Raw genomic sequence first — 27,010 nt, 5'->3', positions numbered from 1 at the left:
ATTAGTCCAAGACCTGGTAGATTTTGCTGTTGGCTGTTAAATATGGGGTAGGCTGTTGGATTTCTACCCTAAATTCAATGGGTATTGCACAGTGTTTAAGGTAATCATTTGATTTCTTTACTGTGAAAAGTAACTAGGAAAGCTGTAAAGCTAAAGAACAACCTTAGGATTATGTTTTTTGACTGGTAGATACCAGGAATAAAGCCAGATTCAGTATCTGTGCTTTTTTGAAGAATGTGTAATGATTATCCACCGGCTGGCTAGCCTGCAGAAGTAGGTGTTAGCAGATAGTTCTCAGGAATTCAGCATATTCCTGCATCTTGCGTACATAAAAAACGAAACTGCCTTGTTGTAATGGCTTAACCGTCTTTTCGTAAAATACCAGCAGTACCAGGTATGCTAAACTGCTTGCTATGAGCTCTTTAGCAGCAGACCCAGCCACAGCTTGAGGCATTTCCCAACAATGTGTTAGGTGATCAATCTGTCACAGCACCAATATTTTCCTCTTTAAGGCAGGTCTTTCATCACATTGGAAATGACAGAGTTGGTGAGCTAATCCAAGACAGTTTAGTGTATTAATTCAAGACTGTACCTAAGTGATATCCATTCCTTCGAAATTCCATTACAGCTGCATAACACATGCTTAGCTACTTATTTCATTACAATCTGGTTTTTATATGCTGGTTGCCCCAGTCCTTCCAGAAATGTCCAATGAATCTTTATTAGTTACTTCACCTTCATGTGTCCTGGGCAATCATTACTTCTTTTACCCATTTCCTTCTTAATAGCAATTTAATACTCTGAAAGAAATGAGTAATGGGAAGGAATATTGATGCTGTATGTATGATAAATTAAAAGCATCTATTCTCCTTGAAAAAATGCAGTAGTTGTAGTGCTCTAAGAGGCTTATTCCTTGCTGTGTAAATTCCTATATAGGAGGTTAGACTTTGCTTGGAAGCATAGTAATTTCCCCTAAAATTTTAGAGCTGCGAAATTATAATAAGATTTCTTTCAGAAATCTTCCTTCTTAGGCATAGACCATTTGTCAAGGAAGGTCAAGAGCAGCCAAGCAGAATGGACCGAGGTGCACATCTCTGGGTACATCAGTGTTATTGCAGCCATAACTCGGAGTCTAACTGGACCAAAAATTTTAAGGCCATGAAGCTGTTGGAAGACTTAGGAGTTTTAAGGCTCAAAATATAGGAAAATGCCAGAATTAGCATTGATCATAGAAACTTATGTCAGTCTTCTTGTGTATGGATTATGATGATTATGTCTTCATTACATGATCACCCCTCTATTTTCCCTGGTCTCCAGCCTTCCATAGTTCACGACATGGATGGTTGTTATTGTATGGACAGCTATCCAGTTTCTTGTTTCCTGTTTGCAAAGTTATGTTCGTTGAGATCTGCTAAAGAAAGTATAAAATGAGCTGCTATTATCTAGAACCTTCTGAGCACATATGAACAGCTATTTACTTCACAGAATTTGTGCAAGCTTTAATTGATAAAGCAAAAGGCATGCCCCTGAGACGAAGGTCACCTCTCTTCTAAAGTCAAGTCCCCTCTAACGCATGAGAACACTGGACTCTTCAAAGCCCATTAAATGTTTAAACATGCAAAGGCAATGTATTTTACCTAATCTTGTCCTCAGAAAAAGATTCTTGTTTTGGCAAAATAATTGTTTTGATCTGAGGCAGATATTCAGTATGAAAGATGTCAGCCTGAATGGTTTAGATTAGAAGGAATGAACAAAAGCATTTACATAGAAATGGAAGGTCAAGCTGACACTCTAATCTGTAAAGAGCAAATCGTTTCTATGGAATTTTATAATCCAGGGAGCAAGTTTAGAAGGAGAACTCCAGAGCACAAGTACGGTAGCTGCCTGAACCTATTTACTGTTGCATTGTGCTGCTGCAAAGAGCCTTAAAGTGTCAATTCGATGTTCTGTTATTGGCAGTGATAAAGTCATACGAGTTGTTCCTGAGAGCAAGAGGGAAACGCAGATCCTGAGGGCTGTATTTAACAGACTTAAGGTGAGTTTGATTATTTTCTTCATCTTTTCCTGATCTTTGTTGAAGACTGTAGTGGGTTAACTGACATGCCTTTTATTTGGCACTCTACTTCAAGTTATTTTATACTCTGGAAAGCAGCTTTTGCCCATTAAATTCCTAATTTCCCAATAAAATAGCGTAGGAATTAGATTCATCATGCTTGACAATTTTAACAAGAAGCACTTATTGCCTTAAAATAATAAGTGCCACACTTGGAAATTTGCTTTTTTGCTCTTCCACTTCTTGCTAGCATACATAGTTGCATGCTTCATTATCTAGCTGATGGTTTCATTTAAAACACTGAGTTAATTCAAGATGTGAACACACATAGCAATAGGAAAACGGAAGGGGCTTCAATTTGAGAATCTCTCTGACAGACTAATTTTCTAGAGGCAGTTGAGAGAGTGTCTGCGAGACTCACTAGCAGCCAAACGGCCCTTTTCTGCAGATATAAACGAAAAGCAATGGTACCACTGTAGCAGCACAGCGCTCTGCAGCATGCTGCTTTTCCAGCACAGCTACCAACGGCTCAGACAGTCTTTCCACAGCAGTGTGGCCCATTATCTCAGAGAAGAATGGGAAGTGCTTGTAATCCAGCCCTCCGCCATGGAAAGGATTGCACCACGCACGTGCGCTGACCTCAGGCACTGGGGCAGGGACAGACGTCATTCATAGTCTCCAAAACACAGCCAAACCAAAGCAGAACCAGGGACATAACAACTTGATTGCTATGTTGAGTTTGTTCCAGGAGTTGAATGTGAATCCCAGGCACTGCTTCTTTACCTGTGTCAGCTCATACACTGCTTGAGCCTGACGAGCAATGGTTGACTTCTCCTTGTACCTATGAACGTAAAGGAGTTTGACGGGCAGCCATACAGGCAGCATGGACACAAGCTGAAGTCATTTGGCACCGTGAATTCAAGCCTTCATTTGTGTCTGGCTGAAAAGAGCTGTATGGACATGTACAAAGGAACACATCTGTAACTTTGGCAGTCCTGTGACTTAGAGTTTTGGGTCACAGCAGAACACCAGTGGTACCAAAGTGTTAGGAGCATGTACTAAACCTCTGGGCTGCTCACTGCCTTCAAATCCAGCAAATTATTAGGCAGTCTGCGATATATCTCTGTCTCCCTTGTTGAAACCTCTTGTAAATGATTGCATTCTCACTGAGATAAAGAATGAAGGTGCATATAATTTTCTAGTCCAGTAGTTAACATCTGGGGTACAAGTAAATCAAATCTCAGTCAGCATACCAAATCAAATAAAATGAAGATCTTAGAAGAGCTCTTACACTCTCCTGAAAAGCATTTAGTCTTTTAGCTATGACGAAGCTTTCTTGCTACCATTTTTTTAAGTGGACAGAGCTACCTTAGGTATCTCAGCCCAGGAGAAGGCTCACTCCTGTGAATTCTCCAGCAGTCAAGACACTGATGCCTTCCCAGCTCTAAGTAGGAAGGCTGAGGCTTTCTTCATCATCTCTGCATTTCTTAACAATATGTTCAGTTAGTTCCCCGCCCAAGATGCTATCTTTTGTAAATCCCGTTCTCAAGACATCCAACCTGTGCACATGTTGCATGAAGAATTTCAATGTTCAACACAGGCTATGTCTCAATGCTACGTATTATGGCACTTCTTTCTGTAATGCCCAACTCTCCTAAAGAATATTGTCTTATATTTGTTTCTGCAGTGCTTACTAAGGGCACGACCCTCGACTATGAATGTTGCTGTAATACCTCCAAAGGACAATTGTTTTACTCCCAATTAGGAAAAAAAATCTAACCATAAACCCCAAAAATACATGTGGAAGCTGGTTTTTGCATTAATTTCTTCCCCCTGAATGCTGGGACATAAAGAGGGAGCACATGTGGTTTTTCCTTTCTCCTCATATTGCAAACCCTGCGAAGCAAAAGGTTTACTCACCTTCCTGCAACTGTTTCTCATTACAGAGCTCCCTTAGGCTCCCAGATAGAGATTCCTTCACCCAATTCCATCAAAGTGAGAGCAGCAGAAACTTAAATAAAATAATAGTATGTTATAACTCTGAGAGCAGGATAATAAAATTTTGGCAAACTGCATTGCAATCTGACTAGTTAATTAGGAAGTGATTGATTTTGATGAAGTAGTAAGCAGAGGAGGTTGAAGGGAAGATTCAAAAAAGAGAAAGTATTGACACCCATTTTCTTGAAAACAGCCTGGGTTTGGCTGCGTTTCAAGTCTTGGGGCTCATCCATCTGCAGCTGCTTCGCTGCCCATCTGCCTGGGGTCAGACAGAAAGAGACACCTGAGGGGGCTAACAAGTAATGGATATGTTTAACATTAACTCGTCATTATCTTTTCCCTCCCAAAAAAAACAAATCTCAAGTTATTCACTTATGAGGAAGTGGATTGACAATGGCACTTCTCATTGTGCCAAGTGCTCACAATACCAGCCAAAGTCAGTAGTGGCTACAAGTCATCAGCCCCTCTGAAGAACCATGTATTTAGAGTTGTGCAACTTTTTAAGTCTCCATGTTGGTCTATTCTATCCTTCCCTCACCTCCAGACTTCCAGAGTTGGAAACTCAACCAACAGTGGACTTAAATTCAGTTTTTTAAACATGAGTCTTTAAGCACAATGCTGATAAGGCGCTCAGGAGAAAAAAGAAGATAGTGCACCAAAAAATGCTGTAGTGCAAAAAAAAGCTACAAAAAAAAGCACAGATATAGTCCTGTTGCTATCTTAACACAGTATGCCTGACAAACAACAGAGAGATGAACAAGATGTCAACAGAGATGTACAAATTGCTGTAATTACAAGTATTGGGCTTTGGATTTTTATGTTTTAGAGTCAGAAAACTAGAACTGGTTTAAGGCACATCTCCTTTGAATCCATTATGGTTTGAGCAGTAAATTAATACCAACCTGTTATATTACTCACATGTTCTGTTCCTCAAGGGAAAAATAAAGCTGGAACCAGGATCCTTGCAAGACACAACAGTCTTGTATCTAAATAACCATCATATAGCACCAATTTCACTCTTTTTTTTCAGAGAAAGTATTCTGGGATTAACTGCAAATAGTTTGTCTGCTGAAGAACATTAAAGTTTTGTTTAAAGCCATTGAAGACTTCAGCTGAACCTGAGTTAGGATACAGCCTGGTAGTATTCTCCACCATTCTCAGGATTAGAAGAACAAGAAAAGCCAGTGAAAATACAAGTTACATCACTTTCGTTCTCGGACTAAGAAGGATATGTGCACTTGGGTTTAAATTCAGACATAGGTTTCTCTACCTTGGCAAGTTGGTCTATTAGAGATGAGGTATATTTCAAAGGTGCCAAAAGTTATACTCTCTAGTGATGTCAGTCAGTATTAGTCCCCATTAATCAACCCAAAGAAACACAGAAATTACAGTGCAAAAGTCAAGTTTGGGGAGGCCAGTTTGGCCCCTAGTGTGACCCATGCACAACTTAAACGTTTTGAATAAATTCCCAGGACAGTGCAAACATGAGCTAGATTCTGCACAAATGGATTGTATTCTTGTTGCAGGATTTCCTTGCATACAACAGGCCATCTATGCTGGCAAGGGCAAGAGGAGACAATCCATCATATCCCAGGCTTCCTCCTCACTGTGTCTGGTGCAGGAAGCTTTACTATAAATTCATGGTGTTCCATGTTTATTCCAGCCATTTTCTTCTGCCTTTAAAATCTACACTTGTAATGTAGAGGCAATTAGCCTTTGCCCCTGGCCTATCTTTCATAATTAAAAGGAAAACTCATCTCTGCCCAGTTCGAATGAGTATATCCTCCTGAAGGGCTTTATCACAATGAAGTTTGAGAAAATTATTCTGATTGTCCTATACAAAGCAGTGTCTTTCAGTGTCAGGCAAAGAAGAAAGAATATGCAAATATACCCCTTATCGCCCTCTGATTTAGACAAAGGGAAGACAATCAGGAAGAAAATAAACAGGCACTAAAAAGAGCAGCAATGTATCTTTTCACTCATTTTGTTTTATGTGCCTGTTTCTTAATGACTGCCCCTGCCACTGATTTTTCCTGCGTAGATTTTGTCATTTACAGTCTGCTCTAGCTGCTTTCTTTCTGTGGGCTGCTAAGCTACAGAGATCGCGACATCTAGGGGCACTACATTTCTTCATAATAATACAAAGTGAATCCACTGGTGACAGATTTGCGTAAGGAAAAGTCATGGCAGATTACATTTTTAAAATGGCCAATGCAGGAAAGTGGTGGGAAGGTACCGATCTCCTACATCCTTCTAGAATGAAACTAGCTGTTTGCCTCACCTGATTTGGGGAAAAGAAAGAAACATCAAGGTAATGGGGAAAGACCTGGGGAGGGCTTTGCCTTCTGCCATGCCAAAGTCAGTGCCATAGAAATCAGTAGGTTGCAAGGTTCATCTCTTTTGGGAAGAGGATCAGACACCAAAGGAGTCCTTTCTTGAATGCACATTTACAGAAACATACACTGAGACATCCTTGAAAGATCATCTTGGAATTGGCTGTACGTCTTGATGTGTTTGAAGCATCTCAGAATATGGCCCCAGTAATGAACTGGAGCAGCAGTGGCAACACAGCCACTGCGTAAGTGGCAAAACTCACAGAAGAAACTGGATGAATACCCAGGGGCTTTAGTCCCCATGGAAACCTTTTGATCTCAAACAGAACTGCTCTGCTACCAGTATCTGAGCTGTAAGGCGTACACACTTACAAAAGGTATAGTCCCTTCAGACTTTTTAAACTTAGCGTCTGGAGCTCCCTAGGAGGGATATTTGCCCCTTTTTTTTAAGAGAAGAAAAGTCCCTGTAATGCTTAGTGTAATAAACCCCTGAAACCTGCCTGAAGTGTGTCGGCTCTGCTACAATACAAATGCCATTGCCCGGACTGAGTGAGTAATGGATAATGAATGTTTCATTCCACACATTTAACTTTTGGTTCATGACTTGCCCAAAGGCAAATCACATTAGTCATAATCACTTGCTGAGTAATTTCCACAAATTAGTTTTGGTCTGCAGCTCCATTGCCCACAGTTCTTTGTTATTAATCATTATTATAAATTGATTCCTTCATTGGCTGGTTCAATTAACTCATAGGTGACAAAATATTGCTTTTTTCCTTGATGGGGTGAACATAGCATGTAGACCTGCACTGCCAGTAAAAATAGCCAACCTTGCAGATGAAAATTTGTCTGCTGTGAGTTTTGTAAAGTTGCTTAAACTTGCATGTATTCAACCAATAAACTCTTCCACAGTAACCAAGCAAAAAGGAAGCCGATCAGCCACCATCCCAGCCTGCAAAGCAGCTGCCTCTGACCACTCTTTTCCCAGCCAGGCAGAGGAGGGTCCCCCACGCTCCTCCTGACAGCCCCCCCCACCTCTAGGACCACAGTACCGCCATCTCTCCAGAGCAAGTTCTCAGAAAGCTCTTACGTGTCATGCACTGCCACGCCTGTGACTGTTTCTTAGGGCAATACGTATCTGAGGTTGTAAGAAATGAGGCAGGTGGGGAACAGAGTAATGCTTTATTTTGAGGCAGGAGATGCCGGTTTCTGGTTTCCGCAAAGTGACAAAGGCAGTGACAGCTGGGAGATGCCATCAGTATGTATACAGCGGTATGTATCTCTTGCCTACAGCATGTTCCTACGTCAAGTTTCTTTCAGTTTTTGTGGGGAAGAAAAATAAGAGCCTGGTATCTCTGCTTCCCACCAGCAGCACCACCCCACACCCTTGAACACCTTTTGCACAGTCTCTGTGCCAAAGACCACTGGAGCAGATACAACGGTGAGTACGACAGGGGTAAATGGTGGAGCTCCTCCTCCAACTTTCGTGTAAGATGACAAATATGTTGCATAGCAGTGTTAAGGCACGTTTTCATATGGTTATGATAGACTAAAATGCAGCACATTCTTTGGCAATACAAGTAAAAACTCATGGAGTTCTTTAATTTTCTAGCTGTTGATCACTGTCACAGTTTCTGGATCGGCTGCTGCTCTAACCCAATCACAGGCACCGATCCTAAATCTTCAGTGTCCTGCTGCAGCCCTCTGCTCTTAGAAATACTAGCTCTTTTTATAGACAAAATACAGCTCTTTATTCCTGACCCAGTGTTTAAGAACAGAAATACCTTTTTTGCAGGTTCACTGTTTTGACACTAATTCTTTGCAAATTGTTACAGTAGTCAATAAACAAAAGAGAATTATTTAGGATGATAGTACCACAATGACCTGAGTATTACACAGCTGCCCACTCTCTGTCCCTGGGGCTCTTCTTCTCCATCCGTTGTCCCTCTGCCTTATACACCTCTCCAATGGCTGGCTATTGTCTCCTGCTCTTTCTTGTGTAGGAGACCATTTGAGGAGCTTGTTGCTAATTTATGAGCCTTTTTGTGTTTTTAGTTCTGTTGGATCTGACTGACAGAAACAAGTGTCACATTTCCAAGTGCTTTGCAAAGAAACCGGGATTTGCTCAGGTCCTCAAACCCAGCAGATCCTGTTTATCTGCTCTGGAATTTTCCTTTGTAAGCATTATTTTTGAAATGGTATTTCATTTGAGCCTTGACTGATAACTTCTACTCCATCGGTGGTCTACAGGCCCTTTTTATCACATATGGCTGACCGAGATTGGGTCTGTTTGTATAGGTAGCAAAGAAGCTACTGCTCTGTGAACATTCCTGGCATAATAGAGTTAGACTACTCATTCTTCAGTAGCTTTTACAAAAGAAATTCCTCGGCAAAGCCAGGCACTTCTTTAACTTTGGGAGGAGTCAGTCTAGCAGGCCTTGGAGCCACATCTCCATTCCCTTTTGTTTGTTTTCTAGCCCCTACAGCAGCTGCTTATCCATTGTAATCCCTGAATTGATCCTGTCATTGAAGTTCAGGGAATCAGAAAAATATCTCATAGGGAAAAAGGATCACTTGGCTATAAATCTGGTAGTTTACAGCTCCATAGGCAAATGCTGAAAAAGGCTTCAGGGAACAAAAGCCTGTCTTGAAAATGCAGTAAGAAAGCCTGTCAGCCCAAATGGAGTTATTCCTATTTTGCAGAAGGAAAGAATGAGCTCAGTTGCTGGAGCTGTGGGCATTTTACCCTGCACATACAGCAAATATCTCTATAGAGCCAGATGCATTAGTCATCAGTCCAGGTTTTACCCTAACTCATAGTTAGGGTTCCAGTCAGATATGCATAGAATATTTCAGATACAGAGGGAATATCAGATGACACCAGAGGTTATTCATCAATATTTCAGAAGACATGTCTATAAACCACTTGTCAGGTTCAGAAAGAAAATGTTATTCCAGGAAAACTTCAGTAGGAAGATGCAAGCTAAAACAGAACAGCCCAGGTAGTGAGTGTATCATTCTCCTAAGACACAGAAAGCCTGGACTTTCCGAGATGGAAGGAATCTGCTTCCTCTTTTACTCATGAGGAAGCCTGAGTCCAAGATCAGCAGTCATGAGCACAGCCCCATTGCTTCCATGAGAACAGGATCAGACTCAGGGCTTACTAGTCCATTTCTCATGCAGTGCAGCAACAACTACAAAATGAACCAAGCCATAAATAGTTTAATAAGAAAGAAAAGGGAGGTTTGGCTGTTTTTTTTAATGAGTCTGTTAAAGACTGTTTCACGTCTTTCAAATATACTTAGCCCAGTGGCATCTGTACTAGTAAGAACGGATATTCAATTACTGTATGATTGTGTGTGAGTTTTTCCTCAGTGACTCCCTTGAGGAATAGCCTACGAGTTCTTTTCTGCAGTGTCAAATTATACCAGTGTAAGTAGAGTGGCAAGACCATTACTGTGTTACAGTTCCACAAAGATCTGCAGAACTCAAAACTTCAAGCTGTGCATTGTTCACATTCTGTCCCTGCCGCTGTTAGGGCTGCTGCAATCCTGTGAATCAATCCTGATTTATTGGCACAATTCTTCATACCAGCCTCACTGAAAAGCAAATAAATACTGGAATGTTAGAGCCAGTTAAATGTCTGGTGTGCTCAATCAGAAACTTAAATTACTTTGCACCAGCAACTAGGATTACCTTCTAAGTCCTTCCAGAAAGCACAGGGAATCCCACATTTAATTGCCACTGGACCATTTTGCGGCACGTAAAGGACAACTGAAGGAGATTTGCAGTCAGGACTGTCAATTAAGTTCCTTAATTGACAGGAGCAAGTGAGGATTAACTCAGTCCTGATCCTGAAAATATTTGCAAGAGCGAAGACATTAGAGAGGAGCAGTTGTACTCTTTCCAGGTAAGCTACAGCACAGCTATAATTATCCACCACTGTCAGCATCAACAGGAGTCTTTATTCCTTCATTCCTTCATTCATGCTTTGAAAACGTACCCAAAGAAGCCTAAAATGTCATTTTGTTGCACACTATATATGTACATGCATACATATATATGACTATGTTTCTCATGTGTTTTGAGATTAAGCCCCTGATAGTCAGACCTCTGACAACATTAGTGAGAATAGAGCAGTTTCTACTTCTATTCTCTATCTTTTCTTATCAGATTTCTAATTGAAAACATATCTAATGAGTTCCAGCACTCCTCAGGGTGTTTATGTGTCTATACACAAGCATATGGATTTAAATGGAAAAGCCATACATCCTGATAGAGCCCGTGACACACTGGTAGAGCCCATGCGCAAAGAGCATCACTGCTTGCATTATGGACTGCACATTTCTATTTACAAAAGGCTCAGAAATGTCAAGCCATTTCAGCTGATGGCATCGTAACAATAATTTTATTCTGAACTTTACAGTTGACAGCACTTCTCAAAGAAATCTGTTCATAGTCATGTTAACAGCAAGGCCAGCTTTGGCACATGTATTGCTGTATATGACTCAATAAGTATAAAAACTGGAATTACTACGCAATAAAGTATAAGAAAATTACTGTCTTCATGGAGTATAATACAGATAAATCATAGAAACATTTTTGTCCAGATACTAGATGTAAATTATGGCAAGAGTTATTCTGGTTATTTTCAATGACAAGCATCAGTCATCTCTTGATCGATATGTGATTGCAGACCTGATGAGAGTGCTAAGCATCTTCCTTTCAGGTTAAATAGAAGAAGAAATTAAACACCCATTTATGAAAGGTTAGTGAGGAACAACTGGAGGCTACTGCCTGAGAAAATGGCTTTAATTACAAAGCATGAGCTGGGCTAAGCCCTGTGGTCTGAAGAAGCTGGGGATTTCTTTCAGTGACTTGAAGGAAAGAAAGGAGAATGGGATTTATGCAGCCATGAGTGTATTCCTGGGGAAAAGCAAAGGAACTCCTTTCCTCTTGGCCTCCTTTTCCACAGACACAGAACGAGCTGGAGGAAAACCTGGAACTAGTGAAGAAGAAAATTTCCTGCTCTGGTTGCTGTCTTGGCAGGGTAACAGAGCTTTGTCTACACCATTTGTGATATGTAGGATTATACCAAGGAAAGTTTGTCTTCTTGGAAAATTATTTGCATCATTTTTAATTTTGGAAGAAATTCTGAATTATCTTAGCTCAGCACCCAAATCTTCTTAAAATATTTGTCCCTTTGCCTTGTGCTGACTTTTCATCACCATGCTGACCAAAAGCTAGAGACATGATGAATGAGTTCAGGGTTGCTATAGCTTGGAAGGTGTGCAGGTAAGAGCTGATACATTTATACTCTTCAGCTGACTTCAACACCTCAGTTTAAAGAGAAACTACCAACAAGGAAATCCAAAGAGTATTGGCTTTCCTAAGCACAAGATGAATCCCAGGGACTTTTTTAGGATGAGTGAGTTTGAAAAAAGAATGTACGGTTAAGAAAGAATGCTTACTGTGGAGTCACGATTAATAGTCTCTTATATTTTCCTTGTTAAAAAAGCAATAATGCATTTAAATCCTCTGGGAAAAGGGTGCTGTCTGTATGCTTTTACATACCATTTCTTCTCATAGAAAGCAAGTCTGGATGCTCATGTCTCCAGTGAGATTCTGGGAAAGAGCATTTGCTGGGCATCTGTGAAGCCATCACTGTCCCCAAGAACAGGTACCCAGAGTCACACCTGAATGCAGCAGCAGGTGCCGAATAATTGATCTCCAGGTCCCAAGTCTGAGCCTGCTGAAAAATTCTGCCTGGGCTCTGCTTATTGCTAAGAGGCTTAAAACATCCCAAGACCCTCTAAAGGCAATCTGCTGCCCGACAAATAGGAAAGGACATCGAAAGGAGACAGTTCTGCAAGGCCCAGTCAAAGGAGATGAGAGTATTTTTATATCTCCTTTCCTCTAACCTCAAGATTCCAGGTGAATTTTGAGGTTCAGATATTTGGCTGTATGTTCAGGGTGTTCTGTAGGATTTCTGCATCTGTCAATTTTGATAGCTGCAGAATCTTCCCCCCACCTAGAAACCTCACCACTCACACAGCAAGTAAGTATCTTTTGGCACTGCCTGGTACACGGTCCGTAATACTATATAACAGCTAATGTGTAATGTGTGGGGATAACAACATCCTGTTGCAGATAGTAAAGAGAATAGGAGAACAATGAATATCACTACCACTCAGTAGCCAGCACAGCCCAGCATCCAAAGCATCCTTGCCAGAGGAATGATGCTGAAAGAAGAGCAATGCTGGAGCCCTCAGTGTCCATGGGAGATGCAGTGATGGAGTCTCTTCAAGTTGACAGTGAGTACAGGACAGTTGGACTTGCTCAGTACAAACATGCCTGCTCTGAAATCCATCTTCTGTTTGTCAGTTTTCATGCGCTGTCTCTGTGTCACACCAAGGACGAGCTGAAAGCTGCATTATAAATAAGATATCTGTTGGAGAAATGTGTTTCTTGTTATTTGCTTTATAAAGCAAAATCAAGTCACCAATTGAAGTGGTGCTTTGAACAGCACAGGTAACATCTCCCAGATGAGCACTGAATGCTGTGTTTATCTTGCAAAGGATGAGAAGCAGGAGTCAAATGAAACCAAACTACCCATATAGGGAGCTGAGCTGAAGAGGAGGGATTTGCATTCTAAAAATGGAACTTTGTTGTCTCACTTCCAGGAAAAAGCCAGGAGTGAAATATTGCATTTTCGCCAAAAGAGGATAGCGGTGTGCAGTACATCGCTGATTTCACTGGTTAAAAGAAGACTGCTTCTGCTTTTGGTATTCCCTTGCAGCCAGTAATGTGAGGGACAATTAGAATATCTCAGAAGCTAAAAAGCTTGGTAATGTTGTAACCAACAGTATGAATATCAATTGCTTTATCCCCTCCACAATGATGGAGAAATTTGCCAAAATTAATCCTGAGTAACTATCAAGAACAAAGACAAGTTTCATGTATATTTCAGTCATGCTCTTTTTTTTTTTTTTTTAATTTATTTTTGTAACTTCTATTTCCACTTTTGTGTGCTTAGATATTGCAGCTGGCCAGGAAACACTTCATTTCTTTTGCTCTTAGCTTGTGTATAACAATTTGGTTTTATTTTTATAAAGATGGCTCAAGCTGAGCTGATTGATACACTGTTACTCCAAGAGCAACAAATTTACCCTCCGAGATGTGTATTTTTAGGGATGAATCTTACAAGTCAAATACGAATTAACTATGTGTGAAATCAACCATGTTAAATTAGGAGGAAGTATCACTGATGCCTATAGTTAATCGAAATACGAAAGACAGATAAACTAACAAACATAAGGTGTTAGTGCAGTGATAGGATCTTTATTTATAAGCAGCATTTAGCACCATTTAATTCATGAGTTCGGTTTCGACTGACCATCTGTCATAGCTGCTGTCAGCTTCACAAGCCTCGTGAACTTTGCCAGTCCTGGTGTTAGACTTCAAAAGATGCTGCGCCCACCCACCACTGTCACACGGACCCACAGACCATATTGTGGCAGCGTGAAACAAAGAGTGGTTTTGGCAGAAACAGAAGAGACTGCCCCTGCGTTTCATTTTTTCTCCTTCCAAAGTAGCGGGCATTTAATTGGATTAACTGGACTGAAGTCCCTACTGCTTGAAGAGATAGCATCAGGTGCAGGGTCAGGTGCCTTCTTTGTAATGAGAACATTCTTACTCAGGGCCATTTGAGAAATGGTGAGAACTAAACTCTTGTTGCAACATTGTACCTTCTTCTCAAACGAGGTTCGTAGCAAGACTAGGTGAAATGCATTAGATATTTCCAAAATAGCTTGTATGGCACAGAAGAAATCAGGATATTTTTAAAATCTGGATCATAAAAACCACCTTAGAAACCTGGAAAGCAAGTAAGACGGGACACTCGTGAGCGATATCCGTGACTTTAATCAATGCAGCCTACCACCGCTGATTGTAATAAACTTCAAAAGATATTTATCAAGTATAGATTCCTTTGAAATTCTCCTTAAGAAATGTGGCAGCACAGTAGTCCCTATCAATTTCCCTCTGTATTCAGCTTGCAGACTTAGATATTTTTAAGGCTTGTGGATTTTGACATGCATTTTCGTCACATTGAAACAAAGGTTGTTGCTGACACTCTTTTCTGTAGCCTCCTGTGAGTCTCCACCAGCTCTGAGAAGAGGTTTGTTAGCTCACCTTCTGGCCACTGGCCTCACACTGGCTGAGGAGGGACTTTTCTCATCTCTGTTTAGGAGTCTGTACGTCTAGTGGTGTTATGGCTGAACAGTACGACACCATTTTGCTACAGGGCGCAGAACACTGAGTTTCAAATCCCTATTGGCAAACTTTCTTGCTTTCTTGAAAATTCATGTTCTGGGCTAAAATTTCTAAGTGTATTTCAGATTTGGCAATAAAAGAAAGTAAAAATGGCCAAGAAGCATCCCTTAGGTATGTTCGGATGTAGATAGCACATTAATAAGTGTGGTATCATTTAGTAGCTATCGTTTTTTTACAACATTGTAATCATTTGATTATCTTAATCCTGTTATTTTGACATTCCATACAAAATTATTGAGTAGATCACATCTTCCTTCACAGTATTGGTGACCTTCTGTTACTGACCTCTGATCTGCTTATTATCAAGAATAAAACTAGGTCCACTTTGCGAACACCACTGGTATATGCTACGCTTTCCTTCCTCTCTTTAGCATTCTTTTCTTTTACTGCCCTAGTGAACATAGAAAACACCTTGTGAGATAAAAAAGACTCATGGACTCCATAGGAGCTAATACATAGGGAATGTGTAGTAGTCTGAGGAGGCGCATGAAGTTGGAGGTAGCTTTTGTTTCGAGCCGGTTGAGGAGACACACTCCTGAGACTGTTCTCTCTTCCCATTGGCAAATCTCCCACGAGAGTTGTGGTAAGCTGGACGCAATCATTCCTCAAAAATCTGCTCCATTAACATAGATGTCAAGCTGGACCAGCCTATAGTTTTTATTGTCTATACCATGCTTAGAGTGTTTGCGTACGTATCTTCAAGCATGCCATCTCCTAGATTTCCCCACCTACACTGAATGCGTGTGAATTACAGGTTGGTTCCTGCACTACAGGTGGACCTGTGGCAGCCCAGCAGCGCCTTCCACATCGTCGAAGGTACGGTCACCGACATGCGAGTACCGCAGAACACATCTCAAAGTCTGCTGCCCTACCTCCAGCAAGCAAACATCCAGTACACGTAAGCCTGTGCTTCTCTTTCTCTGCCTCGCTCCAGAGATCTGGCCTCCAAGGCAGGTCTGTGTCTACCAAGCCAAGTGTGCTTGAAAATATGTTCCGCATCATAGCAATTAGACTGGCAGACAGCTAGACATTGCCAAGAAAACTACCATTTTAATGGGAGAACAGAAAATCTCCCACAGGCAGGCAGTTTTAATTAAATGTCCTCCTTTGGAGTCAAGCTGAAGTGTTTTCAATGTATATGAAATCACATCTGTTAAGAGAGGGATGGTAATTACTAAATCTACAGCCTGCTTTGCCTCTCTCTGTATTTAACGGGAGCAACGTTTGTTTACAAGTGTGCTGCAAACTCAGAAGCAAGCTTCATGAATTATAAAGAAATGTGCTAGTTACGTTTCATAACTCTCCGTTCCTTGTGACCCAGTGCAAGTCACACAGAACAAATACACACTAAGGATCACGCATCATTTATAGCATTTCTTAAAAGCATTCAAGACAGTTTTGCAATATACTTAATCATTTCATATTTATCAATATGCTATATTAGACAAGACTAATGATCTTGTCATTAAAGCCTTTTCAGTGAGATACTGCAACATCTGAATAATCAACTGATGAGTTATTTGAATTCTCAAACATTTGTGGAATAAAGCCCTACGTGAGGCTATTTATACTTATTTCTCAGTGAGAAAAGGATAGTGCAAATCATATTGTGTTTTATATGTACTCTTATCAGATTTCCATTTTTATTATAACAGTGGTCTCATTAATTTGTCGTTCTAAAAATACAAACATAAGGAAATTAATTACACAGGCCCAGTAGCTGAAGTTCAGAGTGACTTTCATGGGGGTTCAACACTGCTTCAGTTTTGTTTGTGTTTAAAAGTAAGATGGGGATTTCTGTAATTGCTTTCCTATGCTTGTACCAAAAATGCCCCCTAATGACTGTGCCCCAGCAGTTGTATTCACATCTGCTGCTGTTCCTGCTCACAGTAATCACCTTTAATGAAATGACAGAAGGCCATTTTATACACGGTATAAACACTCCCTGCACTTGAAGACCTTTTCTTAGGTTGCAGAGCAGAGTGTGCGAGGGCAAGAACTGCGAGAGCGAAGGGTCTCTGCAGATTACCTGAAACAATATGCTACAAATGCTAGGACAAGATTCCATTAATTTTCCACAGGGAAAATTTCCTCTCTGACATTTGGCACGCAAGCTGTGTGCACTTAGAAGGAAGCCGGGCAGCGTTTTGTCAGCTCCAGACTGTTTCTTTGCTCTCCCTCTTCATCTCCCCACTGCCCGTTTCGGACTCCTTGTCTGCTGGGTCCCAGCCATCAGAAGCAAAACCCTGTAAAGCCTCAGACGAGCGTGTGCTTGTCCAGACAAGCCTCCTGAGATCTGTAACTCTGAAAGAGCTGGCAGGATTCACCATGAGAGCAGCAACAGCTATAGTCGGGGAGCATCAGGAGCAAGGCAGCCGAAGTGGCCGGGCACAGCCGTGCCTACAGCGCAGCTGGGGTGGGGACCACAGCCCTGAGCTGCTGTGCTGCCAAGGGGCTGAGGTGCCCGGCAAGGTTTCATACAGCTCCTTTTCTCATGGCTGTATTTCACAATATATTTTTTTTAAATTTTATTTTTGACACACTGTTTGCAAAGGAGTTAAATTGCTACATCCCTTTTGGAACTGGAAAATCTGAGGCAAACACCGTGTAAAACTTCAGCCTGGCAGAGTGCCGCTCGCCTAAATTGTGACAAATTTCTAAAGACAGGAAGCATTAAGCGGCCCTAACAATGAACAAGGTGACCAGCCCTTGCCTGTAAGTCAGGCTTATCTATCCCGGTGTTTGACTTCTTTATGACAAGAAGACGATCATGAAAACAAGCCAGACATCAGATAAACTCTTACAGCACCAAGTTGCCTCCATTGTAAGTTCTCTGGCAAGGAAGCCACTTCAATTGCATTCCTGAGGGAATGACCTGAGGGACTCAATGAGCTTTTGTGTTATAAGCACACACAGTATGCAGCAGTCAATTAAGAGTAAAGATTATCAGACCTCACTTGGAGTACAGACACATAAACAATCTGGAGTTGGGAAATTAAATTTATTATTGTAAAAGTGAAAAAAAAAGGAGAGTTTTATCTTTGTAGTTGCTTACACTAATCAGAATTCGGCAAAGCAGGCAAGTATTTTTTTAACATATTAGATGTCCTAATGACTTGAATAAAACCACTGCATTAATCTTAACTATAGGTTTAAGTGCTCTGCAGTACTGGTCTTAAGAGCGTGTAGCACTTTGCAAGTCAAGGCTGTAAGCCCTTAGTTTGCTTAATGAAAGCTGATGTAGAACAACGTAATTCCTAATTATACAATTAATTCACTAATACATTTGAAGATGGGCATAACCTTTACTTTGATATTATATATAGATAGACCTATTATCTTTGAGGTATCTGCTGCACAGTTGAGTTAGGATCAGAGTGAACATAATTTCTTTCCTTCTTTTTCCAATCATTGCAGCTAATGGCTGTAAAACTTTAAAAGGTTGAATGTGACCATCGTTTTAGAGGCATGATGAATTAGTGGTATGATGGTTACACATTGACATGCTTTAGGAGAAGGTGCTATACAAGGATGGCTCTCCATTTTACAGTGATGATGTTGTTACTGATGTCAGTGATGATATTCCCAGCTCCTGCTACTATGTGATGGAAAGGAGAGATGCTCCAACTTCTTCAATATAATTCTTTTTAGATGTGTTCTATATTACATTTTTATATTTGTATCATTATTTGGTTTTGCCATAAAGTAGGAAAGTTTTCAGCTTGCTCCACTGTTTCTGAATTTTGCTCTTAATGCAAATAACCTCTCACTTTTTATGCAAACATATTTAATTTTCACTTAATATTATTTGATGTTTTTCCTGAGTTACTTTAAAATAACTGGCAAACAACTATTGCAGAGTAGATAATGTAAACAAAAAATCACACTTAAGATTTTTTCTTTGTTTGTTGTGTTTCAGGCAGAATGATAATGCCATCAAGTTTTTCATTTTTTTTGTTTTGCCTCTACAACTTGTAGGTATATGTAATGTTCCATGCCAGTACAATAACTCCCCAGAGAAGTATGTTCATGTTTTTCTAAGCTTAAAAAGATTATTTTTTTATGGTTTTGAAATCAATTTTTGAAGATCCATGATCATTTATTATAAGTGGATTATAAGATAAGACAGCAAATGCTCCTCCATAAACAAATGAAAATGGCTTCTTCTTCACGTTGGCTACATTATTTACATCATTCTGTTTTATTTGCTTAACAAGCTCATTGTGTTTTTTGAAGGCGCTGTTACATTTCAAAGCAGCTGGAGTATTTATTTGGCAGTGTATATTCAAATAATCCTGAAACGCTCTATTGTCAAAATATAACAGACGAAGTAACATCAGGATGGTTTAACTCCTGCTATATTTCTTCTAAATGTGATTGTTGTTCTGCTTTAGCCTGTGAGTTCTACTAGTTTTTCAGTAATACCGCTATCTTTTTTTATCTAGGATTCTCATATCAGACCTACAGAAAGCAATAGAAAACCAAACTGGACTGAGATCATATAGGAATCGAAGGTCTGTCTCTGGCTATAACTACGAAGTGTATCACTCCCTGGAAGAAGTACGTGAAATTCATATTGTTCCTCTTATCTGCTACACTGTTGTTCTTAATAAGGCTAAGATGCCACTCTCTCTACAAGTTATGGTTACCTGATCTTCAGAAATGTTCCAAGTGTTTCTTCTTCAAAAATAGGCACCTTTTGAAAATGTATTTTTTTTAATACTTGTATTCAAGGCTTATCTTTACATGTAACTGTCTTTGACAGCTTCTGAGTTTTGTTTTTAAAGTAGATCTTTTACTCTGATGGAATAAGTGAGTGGTTAATCTCACTGAGTCATTTAAGTAAGCAATATGAGTAAATGCTCCTATAAAGACAGGCTGAGAGAGTTGGGGCTGTTCAGTCTGGAGAAGAGAAGGCTCCGGGGTGATCTTACAGCAGTCTTCCAGTACCTAAAGGAGGCCTACAAGAAAGCTGGAGAGGGACTTTTGACAAGGGCGTGTAATGATAGGATAAGGGGCAGTGGCTTTAAACTGGAAGAGGGGAGATTTACGTTAGATCTAAGGAAGAAATTTTTTACAATGAGAGTGGTGAGGCATTGGAACAGGTTGCCCAGAGAAGTTGTGGCTGCCCCATCCCTGGAAGTGTTCAAGGCCAGGTTGGATGAGGCTTTGAGCAACCTGATCTAGTGGAAGGTGTCTCTGCCCATGGCAAGTGGTTGAAACTAGATGGCCTTTAGGGTCCCACTTAAAAACAGTTGGATGCAAATTCATGTATAAAGGATATTAGCCTGTATGGTAGCTGGGTAAATAATTTCTCTTGATTTCACAGTGCTCGCATACACAGTTTCAGTCTGCACCGAAACAAAGTCACTAGGCTGAGCGTGGAAGGTGCTGTAAATCTGGTGCCTGTGAAATACATGTTGCAGGTAACATCGAATTCTGCAGCTCAATCTGTTCACCATTCTGTGTTCTGACAGGCAGACTCAGGGACCTTTTTTCTTCATTCTGTCAATATTTAGTGGGAATGGTGGATTAGTCCCATCCCCAGATAGTTGATGTTCAGCTAATGCAGTCCAGTAATATCCAACAATAAAATGGGGAAAAAGTCCCATGTAGCTGAAGGCTGCATCCGGCTTCTGATGGCAGAGCTTTGAGAGGCCAAGGATAGTTGAAGTGTGAAAACAAAACCAAAAAAGCCGAAAAGAAAAACGACAGGAAAATCCAAACACATACAGAGGACTGAGAGCTGAGGTTAGTAAATGTGTTACAGTTGATTCCCATGAAATGCAAAGACTGAAGTAACAATTTTATTTCTGTATTTGCAGATCCAGGACTGGATGCATCAGCTGAATAAAACTCATTCAGATCTTGTTCACATGTTCTCTGTTGGAAAATCCTATGAAGGGAGACCACTTTTTGTACTCAAGGTAAAGATTAAATAGTCATTAATCAGACTAAAATTTGGAATCAGGGACAGACACTTTGTTACTTATGTTATAGCATGTACACCAGAGTCACAGGTTAACAGTGTTTCCTACGGATGAGTTCCTAAAATCTAAATATCTCTCTGAATGACATCTTTAGTGAACAAAAAAAGATAAAAAGATGGAAAACTAAAAGCCAGATCCTATTTACTTGGATTGGATATGCACGGAGATAGATTATAGGACAAGTTCAATTAGTAGGATTTGGATTTAAGGGAATTGGAAATTTTTGTGTTTATAGACAACTTGGAAAGCAGTTGTTCTGGAGAGGGACCTCAGAGGATTCTGGAGCCCTTCTCAGCATGTGCCACATATGCTTCCTCTTTAGCTACTGACAAAATTTCAGGGCTGTGTGCTCTCAACTCACATTATTAGGACCACAAATTAAAGGATGTCAGCAAGACAGAAAAAAAAAAAATTGCTTTCCATGTACTTTCTTTTCATCTGCAGAATTCTGAAAATTGGATTCTGCATCAGGCTATTCCTATAGCATCATTTTTCCTCACCCTGCTCTCTGTGATATTTAAGAATATCATTCCTCATTAAAAAAGGAATTGACAGATCTCCCTTTTCCTGTAATTTTTTTCCATAGATCAGCTACATTGTCTTGGCATACCTGCATACGATTATCTTGGCTGTACCTTTGAAAACAATAAATCTGTGTTCCTTGATAAGAGGAAATTGAAAATGGTTTAGTGTTTCTAATATTCTATTATTTTCTTATTATTGTGTCTCACTAATGTCATGAGGTCTATTGATATTTCTATTAATATACACACTTCAAGTTAGGTAAAAGATCACAGCCCTACAAGAAAGCTGTCTGGATAGACTGTGGGATTCATGCAAGAGAGTGGATTGGCCCTGCCTTTTGCCAGTGGTTTGTGAAAGAAGTAAGTGTTTAATGATTTACAGTCATGCAGTTCCTTCAGTTCAATAAACATTGCGGTTTTGCTGTAACTGATTGTCCTGGTTTCAGCTGGGACAGAGTTAGCTCTTCTTTTTAGCAGCTAGAAGAGCTCCGTGTTTTGGTTTTACTCAGAGACTTGCTCTGAGAAGAATGTTGATAGCAAGCTGATGTTTGTGGTTGGATGTGAAACTCCAAGGACTTTTCCGTGTGCCATGTTCTGGCCGGAGTGCAGAAGCACGGCGGGATAAGGGGGGAGCATAGCCGGGACAAGGGGGCCACAATTCCCCTTGTGATTTGTGGTGGAATTTAGGACTGAGGGACAAACTGAACAATTAGTATTCCATATCATGCAGCGTCATGCCCAGTATAAAAGTGAGGGTCAGCCAGACAGAAGGGCTTTTGCGCTTTGGCTCTTTCGCTGCTTTTGCTCTTTTGTGCTTCTGCGCTTTTGCTCTTTTGCTCTTTTTCTCTCCCAGTACTCCCACTCTCGGAGTACTCTCTCTCTCTCCCCCTCTCTATTTCGAGGCCTCGTGTTCGTCTGGGATTGCAGCTTTGGGACGAGACGAGCTTCGGATAAGAGGGGGTGGTGAGCATCTACACTGTGTATTACTTACCTGTATTAAATTGTCCTTATCTCAAGCCAGAGGTCTCCCGTTTCTCCTTTCTGTCCCTCATCCCTGGGGGTGGGGGAGGGTGAGTGAGCAACTGTGTAGGGTTTGGTTGCCGGAGCGGCCTAACCCACAACACTGATTAACATATTATTAATAAGAAACATAAGAAAAAAAAAACCTAGCTATTATACCTTTTTTTTTTTATTTGTAGAACTCTTAAGTGCTTGATAAACGATGCTGATAGTGACAGCCAGGCACAGCTAGGTACAGGACAAAAATATGCCAGACACATACTGTCAGAGATATGAAGTAGGATTTTATTCCAGGACCTAGATATCTGAAGATTGTAATTCTGGTAATGGTCCAGGTAAATCAGTACCAGTGTGTACTGCTTCAGATCAGTTCAGCAATATCTTTCCTTTAAAGACTTAGATTAAGAAAGACGTTTCTCTTTCGTATAATTCCATAGGAATAGGAAGCTAAAATCATTGAATCATAGAATAGAATCATAGAATCGTTTAGGTTGGAAAAGACCCTTGAGATCATCAAGTTCAACTGTTCACATAGCACTGCCACCACTAACCATGTCCCTAAGCACCACATCTACATGTCTTTTAAATACCTCCAGGAATGGTGACTCAACCACTTCCCTGGGCAGCCTGTTCCAATGCCTGACAACCCTTTCTGTGAAAAAATTTTTCCGCATATCCAGTCTAAAGCTCCCATGGCACAACTTAAGGCCATTTCCTCTTATCCCATTGCTTGTTACCTGGGAGAAGAGAAGGACACCCACCTCACTACAGCCTCCTTTCAGGTACTTGTAGAGAGCCATAAAGTCTCCTCTGAGCCTCTTTTTCTCCAGGCTAAACAACCCCAGTTCCCTCAGCTGCTCCTCATAAGACTTGTACTCTAGACTCTTCACCAGCTTCGTTATTCTTTGGACATGCTCCAGCACCTCAATGTCTTTCTTATAGTGAGAGGCCACAAACTGAACACTGTATTCTAGGTGCAGCCTCACCAGTGCTGATTACGGGGAGATAATCACTTCCCTAGTCCTGCTGGCCACACTATTTCTGATACAAGCCAGGATGCTATTGGCATTCTTGGCCACCTGGGCACACTGCTGGCTCATATTCAGCTGGCTGTTGACCAACACCCTTAGGTCTTTTTCAGCCAGGCAGCTTTCCAGCTGCTGTTCCCCAAGCCTGTAGCATTGCATGGGTTTGTTGTGACCCAAGTGCAGGACCTGGCACTTGGCCTTGTTGAACCTCATACAACAGATCCACCTTAATCGCGCTATCAATCCCAGCACCTTTTTAGGGGGAGAAGCCCTAATTCCTATGTGACAATTCTCAGGTGCCTCCGTGGTTTCTATCACATCAATAACCCTTGTGTCTTTGCTGCCACATGGATCTCCATCTCCTACCTCCACTGAGATGGCAGACCAAAGGACCTTGTTAGCACACCATCCCTCAAACATTGGCATGCTGCCCCAAGGCTTATCTCTAGAGAAATTGGTTTTATCCCTTTCACCCTTCAAATGTAGTTTAAAGCTCTTTCACTGAGCCCTGTTAACTCCTGTGCAAAGATCCTTTTCCCCCTTTGAGACAGGTATACCCATCTGTTGCCAGCAGGCCTGGTGTTGTGTAAACCAATCCATGATAAAAAGCCACAAAATTCTGCTGTTGACACCAGGCTCAGAGCCTTATTTCCCCTTACCCAACAAACTTTTGTTCGAGATGGGGTATTAGGTACACTGTGGAGACGGTGCAATGCAATTTACAGAAAGCAAAGAAGGATTCAAAAAAAACCAACAGATGCGCTTGGAGTATTTTGCATATCAATTTTTGCAGAAAAGAAGGGATGCCACATTTTTTTTGCAAGCTTCTTCCCTAAACGAACAATTTTGATCACTGTGGAATTGTACAATGTTTTAATACCTCCTCTGATTTAAAGGATCTGCCTTTGATTTTCTGGGATCTCTCCACTCAGCAGAAAGATTCTGGTCCTGTAAGTCTCTTAATGAGGGGTAAACTTCTGTATCATCAATACCCTCATGAGTTAGTTGAGATGATCATATAACCATGTGTGGCTTTCCCTCAGAAGTCACAGCAGCATATAGGGCACGTACAGAAATACTGAGGCCACTACAATTTGAGTGAGTCTGTCAGCATGGCTGCTGATGCATGGATAGACTAAACCAGATCCAGGAGCTGATCTCCAGAGGTCAGTGTGCAATGACGGTGTGTCTTCTTATTCTGTTAGTTTAAAGATGATCAAACTTGCAACTATTTCTGAGCAGCTTTCCTACCCAGGAGAACAGGCTGCAGTAAAGGAGGTGTTTGGGACAGACAGGCACTGGTGGGAAAGCCTATTGCTCAAGTATGTCTTCCTTGCCAAGCTTTTCCCATAAAGCACTACAATGCTGCAGCAATGTAAAGTCACAAAGTTTATCTGTAGAGCTTATGGCAGAATATAGGCTGTGTATGTGTACGTTAAAACCTTCTGGTTGTTATTTGATATCCTCAGAGAGTAGCTTGCTAGTAAGACTGTTTTGCTAACTATGTAAAAGCATTTTCCAAGATTAAAGAAAGTTTCTGCAGAGTTCCTTGAGACTACAAGAATGTACCACCTTTGTCTGCTCATCTCAGTCGTGCATTGCCTTTGTTCACAAATAACGTATATTTTCCTCTTTCCTTAGAGCAATATTTCAATCCAACATTAAAGCAAAAAGCATCAGGATAAGAAAACATTATGCTTACAGTCTCAATCATTATGTTAAAAATAACTGGGAGAGGAGGAGAGACATTAGATTGTTTGGTTTAGGATATTGCTTTTCTCATTAAATGAATTAGACATTTTTAGTAAAAACTCTGGGAAAACTGAAGGTCTGTCCATGCTTCCAACTCTGCAATTTTCTTTTGCTGGCAAACTCCTCCCTTAAGCACCTCGGCAGCTCGGCAGCCCACTTTCCATCCTCCCTGCCACTCACGGGCAGTTCTGAGAAAGGGCAGTCAGCTTGGAAACAGATTTTTCCTGGCGCGTTTGTTGACTCTAAGGAATAGCACCACAAGCCTGTTGATTTAAGGCAACCAAAAGGAAATGTTGGATTTATGTGATGTTAACTTCTTTTCTAGGAGGAACAGCATATGTGCATCCCTTTAATGTGCAGGCAGCTTGAAATATTTTATTGAGTTTTCACTTCACTTTCTGATCTCTGTCACTTGTTTTTATTGAAGTCTCCATACTCCTGTGTACAACTAGGCTTTTCAAGTGATTTAGCTTAGAAAACAACCTCTATGTATAAATGTCACTTAGCATTCGATCTCAAGACTGGGTGCTGAAAACGTGACCAGATATTCCCATCCAGTTGAGAACTCTTGATATCTTGCTTCCACCTCTGGAAGCGGCAGCTTCTGGGTGCTGGTGAATTTGCTGCAAGCAACGGAAGACTCCACCTCCTGTAGAGTGGAGGTGCTACTGAGCGGCTGGCCAGGGTATGAACAGTGGCTCTCTGCTTTCTACAAAGCATCTGGAGTTGTTCAGCTGAGCAGGACCTGGCTCTCAGCTCTCTAGAAATGCAAAGCAGACTAAGGCAGATCAGGCTTGGGAAGTGAGGATCTGAGGCTAGAGCGTGAGAAGGCAAGAGGCTGCCTGCCACGCAGGCATGTTCTGTATTCGGGCAAGTAAAATAGAGCAAAAGAATAGATGAACTAGGAAAAAAGAGAGAAGAATCCAGAAGTAGAAGTTAAAGATTTAAAAGAGAAAGAGAAGGCACAGGAAAGAGTTTTGTATAATGTGATAACATAATTGAAAGCACAAAACCAGCCTACTCACATTTTGAAACAAACAAAAGGAGAGTGAAGACTATTGTTTCATTTGGGGGTTTGGTTTTTTTGGTTGTTTTTTTTGTGTGTGGTTTTTTTTTTATCATAATCTACTCCAGCATGAGCTCTAGCCTTGGCTCTGTATTCCACAGGTCTGGTGTTAATAACATCACTGTTTGTTTCTGTAAAAGGCGCCTCTGAATGCCTGTAGTCTCTCAGCTAAAGATAATCAAATGTTCTACCAGAGTTAGCAATACTGGTGGCCTCTGACAAACCCTACCTCATGGTCATTGAATTTCAAGTCAAGAAAGGGGACATGCTGTGCAGACAGCATCAGAGCTTTAGGTACCAGCTAATGAGCCACAGAGAAGTGTCTGCGCCTGTATTGTAGTAGAATACCAGTTAGGTTACACTGGAGTGCCACCCAACTTCAAGCCTTACTCAGCTGGAAAAGGGTGAAAAAAGGCCCTGACAGTGGAAATATTGAGGCCTGTTGTTGAGAAGGGAAGCAAGAGGAACTGTAAAAGGAAACAGAACTGTTTACGTGTGGACTACTTTGAAGGCAATCTGCAAAGATAAGTGAATCTAATATAACCCAGAATTTGTGTCCACAAAAAAGATTTAGGGGAAAATAAAAGAGAAAAGGTTTTTTAGCCTAGATTTTTAAAAAGACTGCATGGAATCTAATCACACATTAAAACGTGTTGGTAAATATTACAAACTGGAAAAAAAAGAACTCTATTATGTGTTATTACTTTGTAGAAAGCAGTAGAATTTAGAAACATTTGTTTATCAGATGTAACATGTATTTATCCAAAATTAAATAGCCCTCATGGAAACAAAGAAGCAAAACCTATAGGCTTTTTGCAAAAGTACAATCATATATGTACATGTGTTAAATAAGAACATTTAACTCCTCCTCATTTGGTGTGCAATTGTGAGGGGAGAAGCAGAATTCAGCTA

General features: G+C 40.8%; 1 protein-coding gene across 1 annotated transcript in view; it reads left to right on the top strand.

Moving 5' to 3' along the window:
* The first annotated feature begins 1,966 nt into the window (after nt 1-1,966).
* CPA6 (carboxypeptidase A6) overlaps nt 1,967-27,010 on the top strand; it is a 47,119-nt gene continuing 22,075 nt past the window's right edge. The window contains exons 1-5 of the mRNA XM_009989026.2: nt 1,967-2,035; nt 15,492-15,616; nt 19,164-19,278; nt 20,544-20,645; nt 21,488-21,592. Of these exons, the coding sequence (XP_009987328.2) occupies nt 15,549-15,616; nt 19,164-19,278; nt 20,544-20,645; nt 21,488-21,592 (390 nt within the window). The 5' untranslated portion in view covers nt 1,967-2,035; nt 15,492-15,548. The remainder of the gene's footprint in view (nt 2,036-15,491; nt 15,617-19,163; nt 19,279-20,543; nt 20,646-21,487; nt 21,593-27,010) is intronic.

The sequence above is a fragment of the Tauraco erythrolophus genome, chromosome 3 (genome assembly GCF_009769465.1).
Source record: "Tauraco erythrolophus isolate bTauEry1 chromosome 3, bTauEry1.pri, whole genome shotgun sequence".
Taxonomy (NCBI): domain Eukaryota; kingdom Metazoa; phylum Chordata; class Aves; order Musophagiformes; family Musophagidae; genus Tauraco; species Tauraco erythrolophus.
The sequence above is the reverse complement of the archived record's forward strand: the minus strand, read 5'-3'. Positions and strand labels throughout refer to the sequence as shown.